The 21,497-nt window shown below is 36.9% G+C and overlaps 1 protein-coding gene across 3 annotated transcripts in view; it reads right to left on the reverse strand.

The window, feature by feature from the left end:
* Positions 1-21,497, reverse strand: part of myo3a (myosin IIIA) — a 69,175-nt gene that overhangs the window by 25,264 nt on the left and 22,414 nt on the right. For 2 of the 3 annotated variants that reach the window (XM_028005869.1, XM_028005868.1), the window contains exons 6-17: positions 18,777-18,853; positions 14,031-14,176; positions 11,389-11,454; positions 11,137-11,292; positions 8,088-8,129; positions 7,484-7,580; positions 6,178-6,294; positions 5,368-5,472; positions 4,301-4,384; positions 3,125-3,327; positions 1,237-1,335; positions 1,020-1,134 (exon numbers count right to left, since the gene is read on the reverse strand). In XM_028005869.1, the coding sequence (XP_027861670.1) occupies positions 1,020-1,134; positions 1,237-1,335; positions 3,125-3,327; positions 4,301-4,384; positions 5,368-5,472; positions 6,178-6,294; positions 7,484-7,580; positions 8,088-8,129; positions 11,137-11,292; positions 11,389-11,454; positions 14,031-14,176; positions 18,777-18,853 (1,307 nt within the window). The remainder of the gene's footprint in view (positions 1-1,019; positions 1,135-1,236; positions 1,336-3,124; positions 3,328-4,300; positions 4,385-5,367; positions 5,473-6,177; positions 6,295-7,483; positions 7,581-8,087; positions 8,130-11,136; positions 11,293-11,388; positions 11,455-14,030; positions 14,177-18,776; positions 18,854-21,497) is intronic. The other variant, XM_028005870.1, reaches the window with a different exon arrangement.

Raw genomic sequence — 21,497 nt, forward strand, 5'->3', positions numbered from 1 at the left:
TTAATTAAAATCTGAAAAGTGTGGCTTGTACTTTATTCACCCCATTTTTTGTCAATCAGATTCTGCTAATTTTCCTCGTCCTCTGCGTTCGGCTCAAAATGTTCAACTCTGACCAGGAACCTTGTTTCTGCTGAAGATAATCATCTCCACAGCATGATGTTGCCACCACCATGTTTCACTGGAGGCCTACAGTACATAAAACTCAGTTCGATTGAAGTGAACTTTGGTGTGGTTGGAATCCACATGTGATCGCTCCAAAAACAGGAAATGGACTACAACAGAGGGAATTCTGGGTAAATTCAACCAAAACAAACAAGCTACTGTAGTGCTAGCTGGAGAAATAGCTAGCGGTCTTTCTAAAATCTGACGCTACTCCATTTTACATTTAGTGAAGAAGAAAGTTACGCTCATGTCTTCTTCAGAGGTTTTTTTGTGTTATTTCCTTCAGTAGTTCTTGGTGCAGCGCCCCCACAGGAAAGGAAGGGAACAAATTTTCTAATTAGTTTGGTTTGTTTGACACAGTGCAGTGTGAAAAAGAACCGCAGAATCTGAAAATGTAACAAATGTTGAAATTTTGCTCCCCAATCGAACCGGGGAGATTTAAATCCAAAGTAAAGTATTTGGGAAAAAACTTTTAAGTTGTGAAAAACAATCTCATAAATATGCTTTACATTGTTTAATCCCTGAAATAGAGGATTTATTACACCCTCTTGAGATGCGTGATGTGCTTTAGCTCCAGCTCCACAGAGTGATTACAGGATAAGTGATATTGACGTGCCGATACCAGGAGAGGTCGGTGCTTTGAGCCTCATTAGCCGTTTCAATGACGACGCCTTGCTGTAGCTTCACAGACGATGTTCACCCTTTTTAATAATCACGTGCCGCTTTTCAGAGAAATCCCCTCTAAGTGAAGACGTTTGCATTTAGTTTGATAATATTCCATGTAATAATTTGTGGTGCAGTCTTGAGGAGGGGCGACTAGCTGCTCTGTGCCCAGTTTTCACTGCAGCAGTTCGTACCTCCAGGGTGAATCCAATGACTTTGAAACACTGCTCCACTGCATCAAACTGCTCTTTGTAGAGGGCGTTGCTCACTATGTCAGGGCCTAATTTCACGTTCTCGGTGTAAAGATACCTGCAGGACAAGGAGGAAACACAAAGGTGATGGCTGGACTCTGTAGAAGCACAAAGTAAATATAGTTGGAAGTAAATAAGAGGGTTGAGGGATGAAACCTACTTAGGTGTCTTGCAGTCAGACAGCTTGTAGTGGGCTAGTTTCTTCTTGTCTGCCAGACCAGCATAAATGTAGTAGAAAATGTGGAAGTTCTTCTCACCTCTGAGGAAAACACAAAAACATAGAAGAGCATGTAATACTGCACAAGTTTCTCTGATTTGAATAACGCAGTAATGCTGTGAATTACAAAATCTGGGTCTGACCACCGAATTAATGCTCATATCCCCACAATTAGAAAATAACAGGTTGGTTAATTGCAATATTTTGGTGGATATAAAACGTGTTTGCACACCTTTTAGAATCATATAAGCTACACTCTTCTCATTATTATTTAAAGGGGACCGATTGTGAAAAATTTACATTTTGCTTGTTTTTGTACTTCCACTTTGGTGTCTACTGCTTCTAACAACAAAACAAACACTTAAAAAAAACACTCGATAATGGTTTTTGGTGTCTGGAAAATGAGCCATTTCAAAATCCTATTAATTACCTGTTACCTAGCAACCACAGCCAAGCCCAGGCCTGATACCTAGCAACCCAAGATGAGTTCCAGCACATTTGGTCAGCTGGTTTTGAATGTAAGCACTGTACAATGTCTGCTAAAAAAGTGTTTTGTTGTTAAATTACCATCCAGAAACTACTTACTGCATTCTAGTTTGTTGTGCAGGAGGTTCTACTTTTGCTTTTCAAAGAGGTATGGCTGTATTATTGTGCATCTGTTTGCAGCCATTTTCATGTTAGAGAATAAACAATGAGTTGGGGGCGTGGCCAGCAGCAGCTTATTTCATTATGAAAGTAGCTCAAAATAGGCTATAATTACGTTAAAATTATTCCAAATTAATTAATTGAGATTTTTATTACCTTACTTTTCTCTTTATTCAAATATTTTTTTAAACTTATTTTTTTAATTTACCAGCAAAAACAAAACAGCACAGCAGAGATTAGCTTAAAAGAAAAATAAGCAGGACACATTAAATGAATCTTTGACAGTAAGTGCCAAACACCGTTAAGCTGGACATGACGATGCTGTGCTGACAGCAAAACAGGAAATGCTTTAAATGATTTACTTTTATTTTTTCTCCTAAATAAATCTAGCTTTAATTTGTCAATTTGGTATCAATTTAATTAGTCTTTTTTCAATCTGAACTAACTTAGATCAACTGTGATGAAACAAAGCAAAAAAAAAACAATTGTAATGCTTGTACAGATCAGAGCACGATCAAAGAACTTTCGCTGGAGATAGGCACCAGCACCCCTACCAACCCCATTAGGCACAAAGGTGTTAGAAAGTAGATGGATGGATGATTACAAGTTAAGAAGTGGAGAATGACTATTTTAAGTATTGTTTTTTTAAACTGATGTTGATCAAAGGCATCCATGGGCCACAAAAAGCAATAAATTCCCAACTTTTTCACAAACTGTGTTTTAAAGAATCTGCAGCCTAATATGGCATCTATGTTGTTCCCATCTTGTTCGCTTTCTCTCCAATAATAAGCTCCAGAAAAAGCAGCGGCACACTTTGTTTCCTGCCAAATCATCCCACTCTGACCCTCGTGTCTGTCTTCTAATGAAATACTTGAGTCTGTCTTTGAAGTTCAGCTCACTAGAAAACAATCTTTGATCAAACAAGAAATGGGCCTTCCTCTGCACTTGACCCCAGACACCTGATAAGAAGGAAAGACGAAGCGGCTGGAGTGCAGGCCGCAGGGAAATGTCACAGGCTTCAAATGAGTGAGTAAAGGTGAAAGGAAAGAAAGAGACAGTCCATTACACACTGAACCCAACCGCTGAGTGGAAACACAACCTTTGTGGTGCGGTTTTCTCATTGGGTGATTTAAATTTGTATGAATGTCAGTGCGGATGAATTTCAAGAAGACAGGAAGGTATTTACATCGCCTGGTGGATGACCCTGGATTTCTCCAGCAGGTACTCGGATATCTGCGCTCCGATCACCGTTCCGTCGTTGGTGAACTTCATCTCCAAGTATTTCCCGAAGCGGCTGGAGTTGTCATTGATGACGGTGCAGGCGTTTCCGAAAGCCTCCACCAGACTGTTGACCAGCAGGATTTTCTCCTGGAGTGTACGGTTGTTGGCCTGAACGAAACATTATTCCAGGTCAGAATGGAGGAAAACGGCAAAAAAACGACACAATAAGTCGTTTGGCACAAAAAGAATGGAAGATAGAGACGAAAGTTTGTAAATCAAAAAATTCATCATAATAAATTCAAGCTGCCAGAATTCATCATTTTAGAAATTAAACACAAAATCTTACCAAGTATTTATTCTTTTTTTTTTTTTGTGTAGTTTCTCGTGCAAATATCTCTTTTGGTTCAAAACCCTCCGAAATGTAACGCCACAAATCAGCAGACATTGCACTGTTACCTAGCAACCCCAATGAAGACCAGCCCGTTACCTAGCAACTCCAGCAGAGCTCTGCCCCGTCACCTAGTAACCAAAGCAGAGCTCCAGAATGCAAGAACACAAAATATTTACAAAGTATTTTTAGTCTAGTTTTCAATGTAAATATCTTTGAACCAAGACAAAACTGACTTACTAAAAACTTTTCAACAAAATGTAAGAACTTGCTTTAAGTCAATAATTCCTTAATATCATATACATAGCTTCTTATAAATTAAAAAATTCTACTATCAAAATCACTTTCTCATCAATATTAAGGAATTATTAACCTAAAACAAGTTCATATATTTTGCTGTAAAGTTTTTTGTAAGTTAGTTTTGTCTTATTTTATATGTACTAGAAACTAGATTAAAAAAATACTTGGTAAGATTTTATGTTTTTGCAGAGCAAATGTTGAAAAACTATTTATAAAGCACTTAAATAGAAAGAATAAATCAATCAGAGTATCAACCTTGATTTCCTTTTAAGTGAAAAGGAAATGCACTTAAAACTATTATTGCTCTATCAAAGCAGTAATATGGAATACATTGAGATCAATGGATCACATTTGTTGATGTAGCAATAATTTAATCAATAAATATTCTGTTTTTAATTGTGATTGTGTGAATAAAAAATATGATGATAAAGGGATGAAGGTTGATTTATTCACCTTCCCGAGAACGGTCAGCTGCTGCACTAACAGATGCGCGCTTTCCGTCTTCCCTGCTCCACTTTCCCCACTGATCACAACGCACTGCACACAGGAAGTCACAAAAACCAAGACGAAATGACTTAAAATTCAATAATAATAAAAATTACTGACTCACTATTCAGCAGAATCAGATTGGTTAAAGGTGTAGAATCCCAACAAAAACATCAGAATTAATAAATTTGCCAAATACTTAGCATGCTAATTGAAAGCATTGTAAAGCATGCTAACTAGCATTAGCAGAAAGAATAAGTATCATGTTAAGAAGAATGGAAAATTTGAGTGTATTGAGACAGTCTATAAATTAATTTGAATGCTTGGTTGATATAACACCTTATACCTGTTTGTACTCTATACTATGGAGCCCTCTAGGGGACATGGGGATTTTTTTTTCTTTTGCGTTACCTCGCAAAACTTTTGCGTTATCTCGCAATACTTTTGCGTTACCTCGCAATACTTTTGCGTTACCTCGCAATACTTTTGCGTTACCTCGCAATACTTTTGCGTTACCTCGCAATACTTTTGCGTTCCCTCGCAAAACCTTTTGCGTTCCCTCGCAAAACCTTTTGCGTTCCCTCGCAAAACCTTTTGCGTTACCTCGCAATACTGTACTGGTCAGTTATGCAGCATAATTGAATACTGCCAGCCTTTCTTATGGTGGGTGCCGTACTTTATGCTTTAATATAAGGTTATGTGAGGTTTTTCCATGAATGTTAGAATCTTTTTGTGAAATATCTGAAGTTTTATATCTTTCTTTAGGATAGAAAGGCACCACAAACCTACGATATAAACAGAAACCTTCCATATGTAGGAAAGAAATAAAAATACATTATAATTTGGACTATTTCTGAGTTATTATCGCGGGTAATAAATCATCTTACAGTTTTGATTGTGTCTCTGTTGTGTTCGTAACCTGAATGGTTTAAAGAGCTGCTTTCAGTGCCGCTCCATCTCAGCCTTAACAGACATAAACATGCAGTAATAAATCGATTTTCAATGATATTTTAATTTATTAAAACTTAAATTACCTGATCAGTGTTGTATGAGACCATCGACTGGTAGGCAATGTCCGCCACCGCAAAGATGTGTGGAGGGTTTGCTGTGCGCTTGGCGCCAATATACATCTTAGTTTGCTACGAAGAAATAAAGTAAAAAATATATTTATATTTAAACACGATATTCACATGGAGGTGAAAGGTAAACATTAGATATGATAAGTAAATCAGGTTTGTTCAAACCTTTTGTCATGCGGGCCAAAAAGTTTATATTTATAAAAATAAAAAACTCAAGCAAATAAAGTAACCAGATATTTCTATTTTTTTGCAGGATGTTATTTATCATAAATCCAACACTTAAGTAAGATTTTGCAGAGTTTGAATTTTTCCTTAGTATCAGATAAACAAATTTATTCCAAGTTGTAAAAACAAGATTTTTAAAAAGTGTTTGCTATATTTAGCTGAGTGTATTAAATTAAATAAAAAGTTGATTTGGTTGCAGTAAAAGTCTCTGGATAGACGTGGTTCTACTTATTGAAAAAACAAATTCTTTGTGTTGTATTTAATATTTTTTATTGCAAGAATTATTACTATTATATTAGTAATAATTTTACCCTGACTTAAAATAAAAAAATTTGTATCATTCCTGAACTGCAGTTGGGGGCCAGAAAAAATCCAGCCCCAGGGCCACAAATGTCCTAATGGACACCCCTGGCATATATTATGGTAAAGAATAGTCAGAATGGCACCACAAAAGGAAAAGCAGAGATTTTAAAAGAGTTTTGAAAAACAAAAAGTGCTTAGAAAGAATAAATAAAATGAATGTAATGGTTCTCCACTGACCTGAGGAGAGTAAATCTCCATGTCATGGAAAGGATTGACAGCAATCAGGATGTCACCAACATACGTGTAAATCTGGTCTCTGGTGTAGCGGCTCTGCAGATGCTCTGTGACCGTATTCTGACCCCAAAAAACAGAAACATAAAGAAAAAATTAAACTTCTTCCTCAGTGTTCATCAGGGCGTTAGCATAAAATATTTCCCATAATCCCCAGCAAGTCAAAGCCGCTGCTGTGTCAGCGTATTATTTTCATGAAGTGGTGATCAATACTGATGTCGAAACGCTTCCAGGTTCATCTGCAACAGCTGAGCTTCCGAGTTTGATGGATGGAGGAAAATATCCGCTGGCAACTGAAGCTGATTGCATCATTTGAGACGTCAATGCAGCAACCAGATTTGATAAATTACTCAGCAACAACAACAAAAAACAATAATATTGGCATAACTACAAATAGTTAATATAATATAAATCTGCAGTTTACAGTTTCTGAGAGAAAAGTAGTTTCACAGCAGCCTTACAGATTGAGTTGAGTTTGTTTATTCGCAACAGGATTAGGACACTGAAAAATGTTTTTCTGACTTCAACGGACAATATTTTAAAAAAATGTCTTGAATTCAACATGTTCTTACAGAAAGTAAGTTTTGGTTCCTCCCAGATACTTTTCTATATTAAAGACTCCAGAAGAAGCAGAACCTTATCCTGGGATTACTTCTGAGATCAAAGGCAGAATTATGAGATTACAGCCTGAAATCTGGAATTAAAGGCAGAATTATGAGATTACAGCCGGAACTTTGGGATTAAAGACAGAATTATGAGATTACAGCCGGAACTCCGAGATTAAAGGGAGAATTTTGATGTTAAAGTCACAATTCTGAGATTAAAGAAAAATTCTGAGATTAAAGCCATAAATTTGGGATTAAAATCAGATTTATTAGATTACAACCAGGACTCTGAGGAAAAAAGCAAGAATTTTGAGCTTAAACACAAAATATTGATGTTAAATTTAAAATTCTGAATTTAAGGCCTGAATTTTGAGATTTAAATCAGGATTTTGAAATTGGAGTCAGAATTGTGAAATTAAAATGAGAATTTTGGGATTAAAGTCCCAATTTTGAGATTAAAGTCGGAATTCCGAGATTAAAATGTTAAAATTCTGAGGAAAAAAAGTCATTTTTAGAGGCCCTAATTCTGTTTTGAAGTGTAGAGACGACCTGCGTCGGTCTAATAGATCAGTGACTGTCTCACCTGTTTCATGAAAGTTGTTAAATATTCTCTGTACAGTTGAATAGTCCAGTGTTTTGTTTCTCACCTCGTCCAGAACCTCCAGGGTGGCAAGGTCGTCCACCTCATCTGTGTCGGCTTGCGTCTTCATGTGGCTTCCTTTCTTTGTGTGAATACGTTCATGCCTAGAATACAATTCACATCAAATGCAAATATTTCAAATTTTACTGAAAATTGTTCAAAAATACTACCTTGAATACTTGGGAAATCAGTAAAAATATATATGGATTTCAGATAATAATAATAATAAAAAAAGGTTTAAATCAAAGTTTGAGAAAATTGAAAATCAAGCTTCATTTTCCTCTCCTTCAAAGTTATACTTTATTATGTTTCACTTAAAACCCCAACAGAATAAAACATTTTTAAGGAAATGCATGTTGAAATGCTGATTATTTAAGATTAATAAGGAATTTTATTGATATTTTAAAACTAATCTGTTTTTGCTGTTTATACAGACTAGAAAACTAGAAAAAATGACAGCAAATTGACTCAATTTCTACAATAAAAGGGACTACATAAACAATCTACATCTGAAACTTAATTGATCTGGTTAATATAAACACACAATCACACCTAATTGAACCATAAAGCTCCTACTGTGGCTTATAGGAGGCCACAAATACATCCATTACCTGTCATTACTGTCTGTACTTCTGTCTGTCTTTCCATGATGGCTTAAATGAAAGAAACAGGATTAACATTTCATGATCATACAGGAACAGACCGACATGTTGCACCTCCACTGATGCAGCGGCAGGATGGAGATGATGTTTGTTTGGGGGCGACAGGGCTTGTAAAACATCCAGAAAGGAGGTTAATTTGGATTATGCAGCCTGCAAAGGCTAAGCTGCAGAGCGCCACTTAAAACTGACTGGCATAAAGGGGGAGGTTAGTCTTTCTCACAGGGTTTACAGGAAATATGAGGCATTTTAGGGTGGAAATGTGGGATGCAGGGACAGGAACACAAGAAAACACAGAAAAAGATTAGGGCCACTGAAAAAACTTAAAAAAAGAGAATTCTGACTTTTTCTCAAAATCAGAATTGTTTAAAATTGTTTAAATCTAATCTTAAAACTCAAATTTACCAAGTAACTTTGGGACAGGATAAAGTGCAGATGTGCACATCCTATAACCAGGAAGAAACAATTATGTCATATTTACATAAACTAACAATAGGATTGACATACGACTCCTTTTGCTGTGGCAGCTGAAGGAGGAACAGCTTATCCTGCTCTCTCTCGTCCTTACTGATAACTTTGCCTGTGAGTTATTTTTAAAGTGACAGTTTTTACAGTTATATTTACATTTTCGACATCATAACTGGATTACTTCAAACCTAAGGACTGGGGGATTTTCTTACTTTTATTTTTACCTTACTTTTCTTCATCTCCAAGTTGAACCAGGACAAAATGCCTCCGGCCGACCCCAAGGACATTAGCAGTATTATACAACGACTTCAGTCTATAGAAATGAAGATCAAACTGCTGGAGGTGAACTTTGAAATCAACGCTACCTGTGGAAATGAGACAACTCTTCTTCAAATCAACGGAGAGGTTGTACGCCTCGCATCAAGCAGCTCACCCTGGAACGCTCTGGGTGCCAAGCCGAAGCAAAAGTCTCACCGCAGATCCGATGAGGCGACTGACAGGGAGAACCCCTCACCTGGACGAATCAGCGTGGCCGGCTCTGAGCCGAAACCCACCTTCAACCTCAACACCTGCTCCACCAAAGAAAAACAAACAAGCAGCTGCAACCAAAACGGTTCCACCGACCCCGCTCCCAAGGACAGAGCGACCAGCCCGGGCCTCAAAACATTCTGACTCTGTGGGAATCCCACTGAAAAACAGATTTTCTGTACTCCAGCCTGAGCCTCTGAGTGAAACCTCACCTTCAAACACTAACAATGAGGCAAGACCATCACATCCACCCCCTAAAGACAAAGCGGCTACCAGGAAAACGAAAGGTATGCCAAAAGTGCTTATTGTTGGAGATGAGGCAGTAAATGGAATCAGTCATGTGTGCAATCCCATGAAAACGAGAGTGATTTCTTTTCCTGGTGACACTGTATCTGATTTAACTCGTAAAGTTCTCTCTCTAACCGCTGATCAGCCAGATATTGAGACTTTAGTTGTGCATGTTGGAGCCAACGATGTGGCAAAGCAGAAATCTGAGATTCTGAAAAAGGACTTTAATATTCTTCTGAAAACTATGGGAAAATTAAAAATGAAGTTATTTCTCAGTGGTCCAATTCCATCACCTCAATGGGGAGATGAAAAACACTCTGTCATTCAACCATGTTTCTGATAGAAACATGGTTGAATGACCAATAATGAACCAATCGTACTAATTGAATTAGCAAGTCCTAACAGCAAATTCTTAAGTGAGAATAGAAAACATAAAAAAAGAGGAGGCGTGGCTTCAATATTTAAGAATACCGTAAATAGTAGTAAAATTTCCTTGGGTCACTTCACCTCTTTTGAGTATCTTGGATTGAGGTTAAAGGCCACAAACAAACTTTGACACTAACTTTATACAAAACTCCAACATACGTGGAAAATTTCTTTACTGACTTGAATGAGCTTCTATCTCTCATATGCATTGATTATGATTGTTTAATAATTGTCGGTGATTTTTTGATTGTTGATTTTATGTTGCATTGTGTTTCTGTGATATGATGTAAAGCACTTTGAAATGCCTTGCTGTTGAAATGTGCTATACAAATAAAATTTGATTGATTGATTGATTAGAGCCATTGTAGATAGAAAAAAAGAGTAAATTTCTGCAAAACACTTTTCTAGACAATTTTCTAGAAAAAGCTTGAACATTTTTAAACTCCAAAGGTTGAAAATTTTCCCACTAATTTTTTTTTTTACAAAATTTCTTAGATTAATATAAAAATTTCTGAGTTTTCCCCCCAAATATTCAACTTTTCAAACTCAGAAATTTAGATATTTTTTCTAATTTTCTGAGATTTCAAAACCTTTTTTAAAAGCTCCAAAAGTCAAAAATTTGCAAGAAAAAACTCCTCCTTTTGAGATGTCAGAAATATTCTAGAAAAACTCGGATAAAGTCAAATATCACCGACAAAATTTCTGACTTTCGGAACTCCGAAAATTCTCTGCTTTTCTAGAAAAATTCTGAAACTAATCTCAAAATTTGTGAGTTTTTAAGATGTAAATTTACTCCCTTTTTTCTATCATCAATGGGCCTTTGACGCCAGCGTACAAACACCTTAGAGTGTTTGATTATTTATTTGACTTTTGACAAAAATTTACAAAGAATACTGAGAAAAAAGTTAGAATTTTTAGAAACAGGTCAAAATCCAGAATTCTGAGGAAAAGAAAAACAGAATTCTTAGAAAAATGTCAGAATTTTTAGATTAATTTCAGTATGAAAGTAAAAATTCTGAAATTTTTGAAAGAAAGTCTGAATTCTGAGTAAAAATTCAGAATTTTAAGAAAAAAGTCAGAATTTTGAGATTAAAGACAGTGTCCAGGTAAAAATTTACAACTTTGAGAAAGAAAGTCTGAATTCTGAGTAAAAATTCAGAATTTTGAGGAAGAAAATATTTTAATTCTTCAAAAAAAGAAAAGAAAAATCTGAATTTTTTTTTTTTTTTTTTTTTACCATTTTTTGGTGGCCCTAATCCTTTTCTGTACATTTTCCTTGTGGGTACAATACCTTGTTTTTTCAATCAGTCCAATTTGCTGATTGAGGTCAATGAGTTCAATCAGTTGCTTCTGCAGGATTTTCTCCCTGCCGACGGTCTGCTTGATGTACACATGCTGCAGCAGGTCCAACACGTTGGGCCTCAGCTCAAAGTCCTTTATCAGACATCTGCGACGCAGGAGAACAAAGGCAGAGCATCATATTCCCAGTCAGCGTAAACATCTCAGTCCCAACCGGAGCAGAGAGACTTTCAGCCACACTCACTTGCAGATAAAGTCATTAAAGTCATCTGACCAGAGCTCGATTTGGTGGAGAGTAGGCGGAGGATTTCTGTTGAAGGAAGAAATGGAAAAGATGAGCAGAAAGATAAGATGGGATTAACGCGGGAGGAGAACAAAGGAACCCAGAGGAATGATGGAGAGAAATCTCAACACTGAAACAATTTGTCACTGAGAACATCAAGGACTGTTTTTTATTTTTTTAGGTGAACAGAAGCAAAAGTGTTTGGGTGGCAGAGATACGGCTAATTTATTATATAAAAACAATTTTTTTTCTGTGCAGATTTCCATAAAAGCCTCTACTGGAGAAAAAAAAAACTTGTTAAATAGACAGACCGAGCACTTCTGCTTAAAAAGACTCCACAGCAGTCAAATGACTCACTATAATTCCTCCTTCTGCTTTAAGTACCTTTTTACAAGAGGGTCTCTGGCACAGTGCTAATGCAGCCGGCTTTACTAACAGCAGCAATAAATTGCTCTAGTGAGCAGACATACATCTCCTGTTTATCACACAAAACAGCAAATATAGATGGCAGATGTATCTGGACTGTGTTCAGCGAATGTAGGGACTATTAAAGAGTGTTTTGTTATCCAAAAGACAAACAGAGTGGCATATAGAAATGACTCCAGATTTGTCTGAAAGACGCATCACGAAATAAACATTGATACAAATAATTATTGATTATTGAAATATCTGAAATACTACCAAAATCTTGGTGTGACGTTTCTGTTTTATCCACAGATTTCACTCCACACCGTTGTTTCTTATTTTTAAGAAGTTTCAAAAAAACCTTAAACTGCTGCTGCGCCAGTAACTCAACAGGTTGTTGCTAGGTAACCAGAGAGTGAGTGAGTTGCTAGGTAACCCAAGAGTGAGCCAGTTAATTGATTCCAACAAGGTTGAGCAGATAAAGTCTTTCCTCTGCCTACATCTCCCAGAATGCCGTGCTGTTCTGCATGGCTAAAGTAGGGCCAGGTGGAAGATTCTCCAAAACAATGTTTTCTTCAATGCAGTTTACCATTTCCTCTCATTAATGATCTTTTTAAATGGATATTGAAGTTTAACGGAAATGTAGTCAGAACAAAAGCAAGATGGATGTAAAATAAAACATAAACAAACAATGTTTTGTTGTGGTTTTGTAAAGCAGAAAATAATAGTTAGCAGTTAGCACATTCAGGTACATGGATGCAAAAAAAAAAAAAAAAGATTTTTAAAAACTCTTCTAAAAGTGTTTTTACAAATAATTTGTTTCAAATTGAACATAAATGTAAAATATAAGGTTTGAAAGAGATAATAATTATGATTTGCAACATGGGTATGGGGAAGCTGACCTCAGTGATCTTATACTTGTGTTATCTAAATAAAATAAGACAGTGGTTCAGTTAAAGCCCGCAGCGTCTCTCTTTCTAAGTCTGCCTGCCGACTAAACCAGCAGCTGTGAAAGAAGGGAGGTAAGGAGTGCGAACAATGAGCCTGGAGCTCTGGCTGCAGCAGTCGCACAGATTCAGAGAGGCTCGTGTGACGTCTCCGGTGGAGAACGACCCCCACGGCAAGCACTTCTTCACTGGGACCGTGTGTGTGCGTGTGGAGGGGTGTGTGTGTGTGTGTGTGTGTCAGATCAGGGACAGACAGAGCACACAGAGTGACATCGAGGGTAAATGCTTATGTAGGTCTCACACCAAATTCATTGGTGATAAACAATTAAGTTTCACCTTCAGAATAAATAAAAATGATGAAAACATTCCTCCAGTGACTGAATGGAATCAGAATGTAAACATGGCGTCTTCCACTTCGACTGATTCTTTGCAGTGTATTTCTGACTCGATTAGTGCATCATTTCTACAGAATTTTCACAATATATCAGCTACTACAATGGACAGAGGAACTGACAAGTTCATGTCATCTTTTTTGGATGAGATCAAGGTGTTTGAGCCACGCGATGCCTCCAACATTGTGCACGTCACAGCAAAATGCTTTCGCTCGATGAGGAAAACGGAAGATCCACACACCCTCTACATTAATATAGCTGTGGACAAGAGCACTGATGCCTATTGTTCTTGCAAGGCTGGGTAAGTCGGGCATTCATCGTTTTGTAGGTTACTTTTGAAATCAGTGGGTGATTCCTGTGGTTTGTTGGCAAATGTTTGAGTGTGCCTAGGCCTGATACACTGTACTTGGTGCTAGCGTGGCTAACACGAGTTAACAGTTTAGTCCAAAGCCTTTTCTGCTAAAATAAAATCTTTAGTGTGTGTCAGATACAGACACATTGTATATTGATCTGTTTAGCTAACGTAAGACTGTGTAGCAGACAGGCTTCAAGGTGTAGAAGTTGTATCAGTACTGCCATTATGCTGTACTTAGCTAACGGGAAGCGGGTGTTTGTGAGACGGCCACGCACGTGGTAGCCGCGCTACTATGTAGAATGGGCATCAGCCAATGAAAAGCAGCCCCTGTGGTAAGGTCCATTCCTATTATTCTTGAATTGTGCCCCACAGGCTGCACATTGGACACTAGTAATCGAATTAGATTTCACTTCTTTTTTTTGTTTTATTCAAACTAACATAAATATTTGACTTTTTCTTACTTTTCAGTCAGCTTGCTGGTAATATTTATTAGTGGAGGCTTACCTGGGTATTTTAAAAAGGGCTCTCATCGGGTGGAGGTCAGACAAAGGAGGATCTCCATCTCCCAGCTCTATAGCTGTGATGCCCAGAGACCAGACATCACAGCGAGCGTCGTAGGTCGAGTCCAGCTGCTGTTCACAGGCTATAACCTGTAGAGAAAGAGCAGGGGGCAGAACTGTATAAAATAGGTGTAAAATAGAATCTATTTCCTTTTTAAAGCCACTGTTGCACTGTTTCTTATCCTGCCACTTGTGTTGGTGTATTTAAAGAGGAATTATAATGCAAAATTCACATTTTGTACTTTAATTTTTGTACTTCCATTTGGGTTTTTACTCCTTCTAAAAACAGTCCAAGCACTTGAAAAAAATACACCCGGTCATTTTTTGGCAATAACTTAATGTTTTGTGGTGTCTGGAAAATGAACCGTTTCAAAAACCTACGGATTGTTACGTCACAAACAAAAGGCAGTGCACCGTTACCTAGCAACACCAGCGAAGACCAGTCTGTTACCTAGCAACCCCAGCAAAGCCCAGTCTATTACCTAGCAACCGAAGCAAAGCCCAGTCCATTACCTAGCAATCCCAGCAAAGCTCAATGTGTTACCTAGCAACCCCACTAAAGCCCAGTCTGTTACCTAGCAACGCCAGCAAAGCCCAGTGTGTTACCTAGCAAACCCAGCAAAGCCCAATGTGTTACCTAGCAACCCCAGCAAAACTCAGTGTGTTACCTAGCAACCCCAGCAAAGCCCAATGTGTTACCTAGCACATTGCTGTGATATCATACTAAAGTGTCGGAAAGAGCAGGAGCTTCTTAAAAAAGACAGAGGCCAATTTCAAGGCATCAGATATAGCTAGTGACGTCCTGCTCTTTCGAATCCAGTATAAACAAATCACTCAGCTGACGGACGTCAAAACAATCCATGCATTCCTGTAAATATCGTCAAAAAACAGAGAGCTGGTAGCCTGACATTGCTTTTATTTTGCTGATTGTATTTTAAAAAACAAGGATACAAACCAAACTGGTCATGTTATTGTATAACTTAATGAGGAAAAATACGATGCCGATGGATAGTAAAAAGATTAACAATTATATACATTATAAGTAAGTATGACCGGTAAGGTGCAATCAAATATCGCATTATGGGAAAGGTACGAGTCTAACCGTTAGTAACCATGGAAATAAGTTGCACCGTCAGATAGCCTAGCATGTATGGAAAAACTGGTTATCATCTCGTCTTTTGTATGTCTTTAATAGTACTTTGAGGGAAACGCTGTTTATGTCATGTGGTGTGAATTTAGGCAAATTTGATCAACAGGCCAGAAGGGAGGAAGTATGGGTCAGTTTCTAAGCTAAGCTAGCTTAGCTATGAGCCCCAACTAGGAGTGTTATGTCTACAAACAAATTAGCTCAACTACTACAAGCAGAAGTCATGAATATATTGGCAAAACAACTCAGGAAAATAAACTTAGTCACTCTGATCAATATTCCCGTCCCTTACTTCCGACTTCCATCATGGCGCCTCGTGTGACTAATTGACGTAGTTGCAAGAGGTCAATAATGCAAAGTTAAGTTGTTTTTGATATGTACAGCATTTTCATAGCAACTGAGGGTAACGTGATTGTGCTATAAAATGTCCCAATGTACCTGTAAAATTCACACTAATGCCCCTTTAAGAAAGGCATGTGGCTGATTCTTTTATAAATATCCTGCAAGGTGTTACAGTTTCACTGTTACGACATTTCTCATTAAAAAAGAACATGTTTAGATTTTGATTGTATTTAAATAAAAATAAAAAATTCACAGGAGGTAGAAAGATCTGCTACAAAAAATATTTAAACATTTCCATAAAAAGATAACAATATAACATGAAACTTTGGATTTTTGGAAGTAATGTATAAAATATGATGATTTAAACTTTTGTATAGTTATGTGTCTTGCAGTGAAATATATTTTCTAATCTAAGTAACATCAGATGCTGCTCAAAAGCAACTACTTAACATCATGTTCTCAGCGAAGTGAACACATGCAGAGCCACACACTCCTCCAGTCAATCATATTTGGCCTGGGGGTAACATGGTACCCAGTCAAAAACATGAATCATCTGAGTGGGAGGCATGCGAGCACACACACACACACACACACACACCCACACACCCACCCACACACTGCTATTATTGCAAAATGCCTGACATCAATACAATTTGTGTTCTCTGTTCTCAACGGGTATTAAACTATGTCCACAGATGATATAAGCAAAGAAATCATTGCTATATTACCAGGGAGACGCACAAGTACAAATTTATCAAATTTCCTCCCAGAATTTGTTAAAGAAAATAACAACAAAGTCAATTTCCAAGATCATTAACTAGCAAAGAGAAATTTAAATTTAAATGGTATTAAATGTAAAAAAAATTACAAATCTGACCAAAAATATTAAACTTACCCTGAAACTAAATCAGTTAAATCTTCTTCAGACCTAAATCAGTCAGTAAAGCATTGTTTGATGTCAGACGGAGCAACAAGCAAGGCTCTTTCTCAGAATTTTGTCTATAAACATGCAAAGTGAATTAAAATCCTTGGACCCAGACTTCTTGCGTCACACCACCTGTGGTCCAATGCCTGGTTTGCACTGCATGCAAACTGTATGTAAAATGTTCCTTTGATTTGAGAGTTTCAGGCAACAGTTTCCAAACAGACGTTGGTTTAAATACATTGGTTACAAAATGTGGCTGGGAAGTTTAATTCTACCCAGCAGAGGTTGCAAATTTCTCTTCCGATGTATTTTTGGGGTTAATTGTAGTTATGGTTGGTTACTTGTCGCGTCTATCTTTGAGGTTTAGAGGTGCTGTGAATTCAGTTCAATGATATTTAAAGTAAAAAGTCTCAAGATTTGCTTTAAAGGTGGATCTTCTGTTTCTGAAGCCCTAGACTCTTTCATAAATGTTGTCGGCACAGAGCTCACCAGTAATTATGTTCAAAAATATTATCAAAAGAGGAATAACAAATAAAGTAACCTAAATTAATTCTATAAAGCAATGATTTTAAGTGAGTTTCTAAACTAATTTCTTTCTTGCATCCTGTGAAAAGTGAAAAGTGCTTTGAGTGTCTAATTTTTAACATTATTCAGGTGAATAAATGAATAATGCACAGCTTAAATTCTCTCACTGGTCTGATGTTGTCATTTCATCAGCCTGTTTATTATTACTCTTAGAAATTGTGGAGTTCTCATTACTTTAGACCAACATTTACAATATCAGAGCAAGCCAGAGAAACTTATGTTAGTGTATAAATTGTGGATTACTTAGCAACAACCCAAAATAAGAATCAGACATGGAGAACCAGTATTTAGCTTTATACCTCTTTAACCTTTTGGTCTTTCCTTTGATTTTGTTGTTTTGTTTGTATTTCCTTTCAATTCATGTAAAGCACTTTGAACTGCCTTGATGCTAAATAAATAAAAATAAAAACACCTTGCCTTACCTTAAATTATTTTTATTAAGCTCAAAAACTAAGCACTATTCCTGCCAGGATGCTTTCCCAATAGTCTGGTAGACTAGGTACGATTATTTGTTACATTTCCAGCTGCTGCACTTTGCTTCCACACTGCACTGTGAAACAAACCTAACTCTTTGAAACACCTGTTCCCCTCCTCGCCTGTGGGGGCGCTGCACCAAGAACCACTGAAGGAAACAACATGAAAACCTTTGAAGAGCGCAACTTTCTTCTTTACAAAATGTAAAAAAAATGGCAAAGCATCAGATTTTAGTGTGTTTAGTAAAGGTCACAAGACATTTCTCCTGCTATCGTTAAATTTGAGCGTTTGTTTTGGTTGTATTTACCCAGAATGCACTCTTAATCTCAATAGTGACGTAAATGAAGATTAAATAAAATTCTAATCTGTGCCTGTTTTATTATTTTGAATTTTTAACCTGAGAATAAAATTGAAAATATGAAAGACATTATTTTGGGGGGGTGGGGGGGGTTAACCAATTAAATTTTTTTATGTTTTAATTTATGGTTGTCAATTAAAAATGAAAATAATGAATGATACACTGACCTTTACAGTTCTTTGTTCTAGATTAATATGTTATAACTTTAGGTGTCCAAGAAATAAGACAAAAATTAGCATTTTCACTAACACTTCAGCATGAAGTCTAAAAGGTTAACTGGATTATATATTTATTTATGTTAATTGTTTCTCCTTTGTCAACGGAGAAATTAAATTATTTTAACCAAAGCCGAATTTGGTTCACTTTACAAATAGTAGTATTTTATCATATTAAACATATTAAAATACTAGTTAACTGGGATTCCAGGTGAGATTTAATTACAAATCCTGTTTAATAATTTATATGTTTGCATATTTGTCTACAAACGAAAAATATGACCATAAAGAAATTGGCTTCCTTTATGTGTAACAATCAAGAAAGACAGTAAGCTGAATTGAAATGATTCAATAATAAAATCTATATCAGTCGGCTATAAAAAAGAAAAACTGACATCAAAGTAATGACAGAAAATGGCCTCTTTTAAATGTGATCATTTCTGTCCAACGGCTGCTTGTAGTTTGGGGGCAGTGGGGCATGATGGGACATGAGTGATGGAGGCTGCCATTTTTCCTGCACATTGTGTTTCACGGCGTTATCTCTTGGATCATTATGAACTGAACTGCCCACTGGGATCTCCTCCAGGCTAATGTAGTGGAAAAACACGAGGCTGGGGAGCTTTTATGGGGCCGTTTTCATGTACCTCAGGGGCCATCCAGAAGGGGGTTCCTACCGAAGTGTTCCTCCTCAGACGGGTATTTGTCAGCTGGGCTGAAACACCTGCAAGGAAAAATAATACACACTTCAGTTAGCTTAGCCTCAAGGCTCAATGGAGGTAATAATAGACAGGTGCAAAACTATTACATCTCTCTATTTTAAAATGTTTTTTCCCTACCAATGTAACTTGTTTTGATTTTTCATTATAAATGTTTACTGTAAATCGTAATGTAGTTCTTTTAAATTCCTTCCAGGAAGCTACAGATAAAAATTAGCTTCTTTGGCTAAATTTGGCATATTCATATTGATAAATATCTATTCATTGTGTTTTGGTTTCTTACAAAGATCAAATCTGTTGCTAAAGGTGATGATTTGTCAAAATTTCAACAAAAAAACAGAAGCATGCTGCTCAAATTCCAAACCATGTAAGGAATTTTTAGATCTTTTCTGTGATACACATACTGTACATGCAGATAGAAGCAGTAAAATAATACATCACTTTGAATTACAAATCCTCGTGTGACTGCGCCAGACTTTGCTGGACATCTCAAGAACAACATTTGAATATAATTCAAATGTAACAAGCCTTGGTAGCTGGAGACCGGACAAGATAATTTGTAGCTGAGTGTTTTGTTTATATCAGAGCTGGGACCTTAATGCATTCATTTCGATTAATTGTTTTTAACTATACATTTCTGATAATTACGAAGGGAGAAAGTGATATATTTCAAAGGATTATATAAGAGGTCACTTCTTAATACTCCTTTTCAAACAGAAAATTAGTGGTAAGCTTATTATTTTTGTTTTTGGGTATGTGTGCAAGTGTTTGCTCTTGTCCTACTTGTTAGTTGTTTCTTTCTTCTTAAAAAAAAATTATTACACAGATTTTATTGAGTTAGAAATTTTTACATCTTTAATCACTTCTTTTTTTCCCCCATACTTTATTTTTCTTTCTTTCTCATATTTTCATCTTCCGACGTTTTGTTTCTTCCAGACCTGGAAAACACTGAAATCAGGAAGTTCCAGATTTTTCTGCGTATAAACTCTGAGTGTTATTCTAAAATAAAGTGGCTTTAAGGAAAACAATTATCCAGATGGTTAAATGTGTAACTAAGATTAAACAAGAATAGATGTTTTCTATTCTAACCCAGAAACAAAGATGATGTCTATAAAGGCTCCTGTCGCAGCAGAAAGCGCCTGTAAAACCCAACTTTGAGCAGCTGCTGAATCGCTGTGGCAGCACAGGATGGAGAGAAAACACTAGAACGAAAAACATCAAAGAGGATTATAATCATCTGCAGCACAAAGCTGACACACAAAGAGCCAGGCGACGTTGTAGTGTTAAAATACTCCCCCCCAAAAATCTCCAGACTTAAGAATCACCCAACATGAGTCAAGACAAACTGAACATCTAGAATAAGTAAGTAAACAACTCATATTGATATTGCCTCTTTTTTCCTGGCATTAGCCAGAAGTGGGCCCCACTTAATAACCATCACAGAGATAACCCTGACAATTAAAATATTCATGAGCAAAGATCTCCACTCATTCTTCTGCTGCTCTTTTTTTGGGTCCGTCTCTTTGCCATTTTGTCTCCGTTGGTGATGAGTCACAACAGGGGCTTTATCTCCTCATCCGCCACATGAGAAAAAACCCACATTAATCCCAGCAGCACGACGCAGCGTGGAGTAAACCGCCAGTCGCTTTGAATCACCGAGTCACACATCAGCATTATTATCCAAACCGCTCCATCTTTCTCTCTCAAGACTCAACCTGTACGAAATCTGTCCCCCTCCTCACCTCTGGAGGCGCTGCAACAAGAACCACAGGAGGAAACGACAAAAAAAAAAAACTCAGAAGAAGACATAAGCGCAACTTCCTTCTTCACAAAATGTAAGCAAAATTGGGGTAGCGACAGGTTTTAGTGGTTGTAGGATTTCTCTTTTGTCTTTGGTAAAAGACCGTGAGCCATTTCTCCCACTTGTACGAGGCTATCGCGTTTGCTTTGTTGTATTTACCCAGAATGCCCTCCGCTTCCTGCAGACTAAAATGGTGGCACCACAGCATCTCTTACCTAAATCATGTGATGTATGACGGCAAAGCTTGAACAGAAAGCTTTTATTGCAATGATACACTGAAGATTGAAGATGTAGAGCAAGAAAAAGTTTAACTCATTTAGCTTTCAAATGCTTCGGGACAAAATCCTTTTCATCATCAGGGCTTGCCTTTGGGTCACTGACTATTATTTGCATTTTACCCTCAATTACTAAGCTTTGCATGATGTGCTTGCTTTCAAATATGCTACAGTCAATTACAACTTCCCATTTGTGGTACAGAATACAACTCTACGTTAGCTTCAACTTGAAAAAAGTGTTTTGAGACAGTATTTTTATGGATATGGCTCAATTGCTTGTTAAAACATATAAATTAAAATATATAAAAAATATATATAAATGAAATATAAATTAGAAATAGTGCTTCTTTCTTTCTGACCACAGATGTGCTTAACCTTTTCTGCTCAGCTGCTTTTAAAAACACCTCCAGTGTTTAATAAAACCACCTAGCCGGATTTTTGTTCGCCAAAAAGTGAATGTATTTGGCATTTGGAGAATGAGCTGTTTCAGAAACCTTCCAAATGTTGAGTCACAAACTAAAGTTACTGCGCCGTTACCTAGCAACCCCAGCCGAGCCCAGCCCCGTTACCTAG

The sequence above is a fragment of the Xiphophorus couchianus genome, chromosome 21 (genome assembly GCF_001444195.1).
Source record: "Xiphophorus couchianus chromosome 21, X_couchianus-1.0, whole genome shotgun sequence".
NCBI lineage: Eukaryota > Metazoa > Chordata > Actinopteri > Cyprinodontiformes > Poeciliidae > Xiphophorus > Xiphophorus couchianus.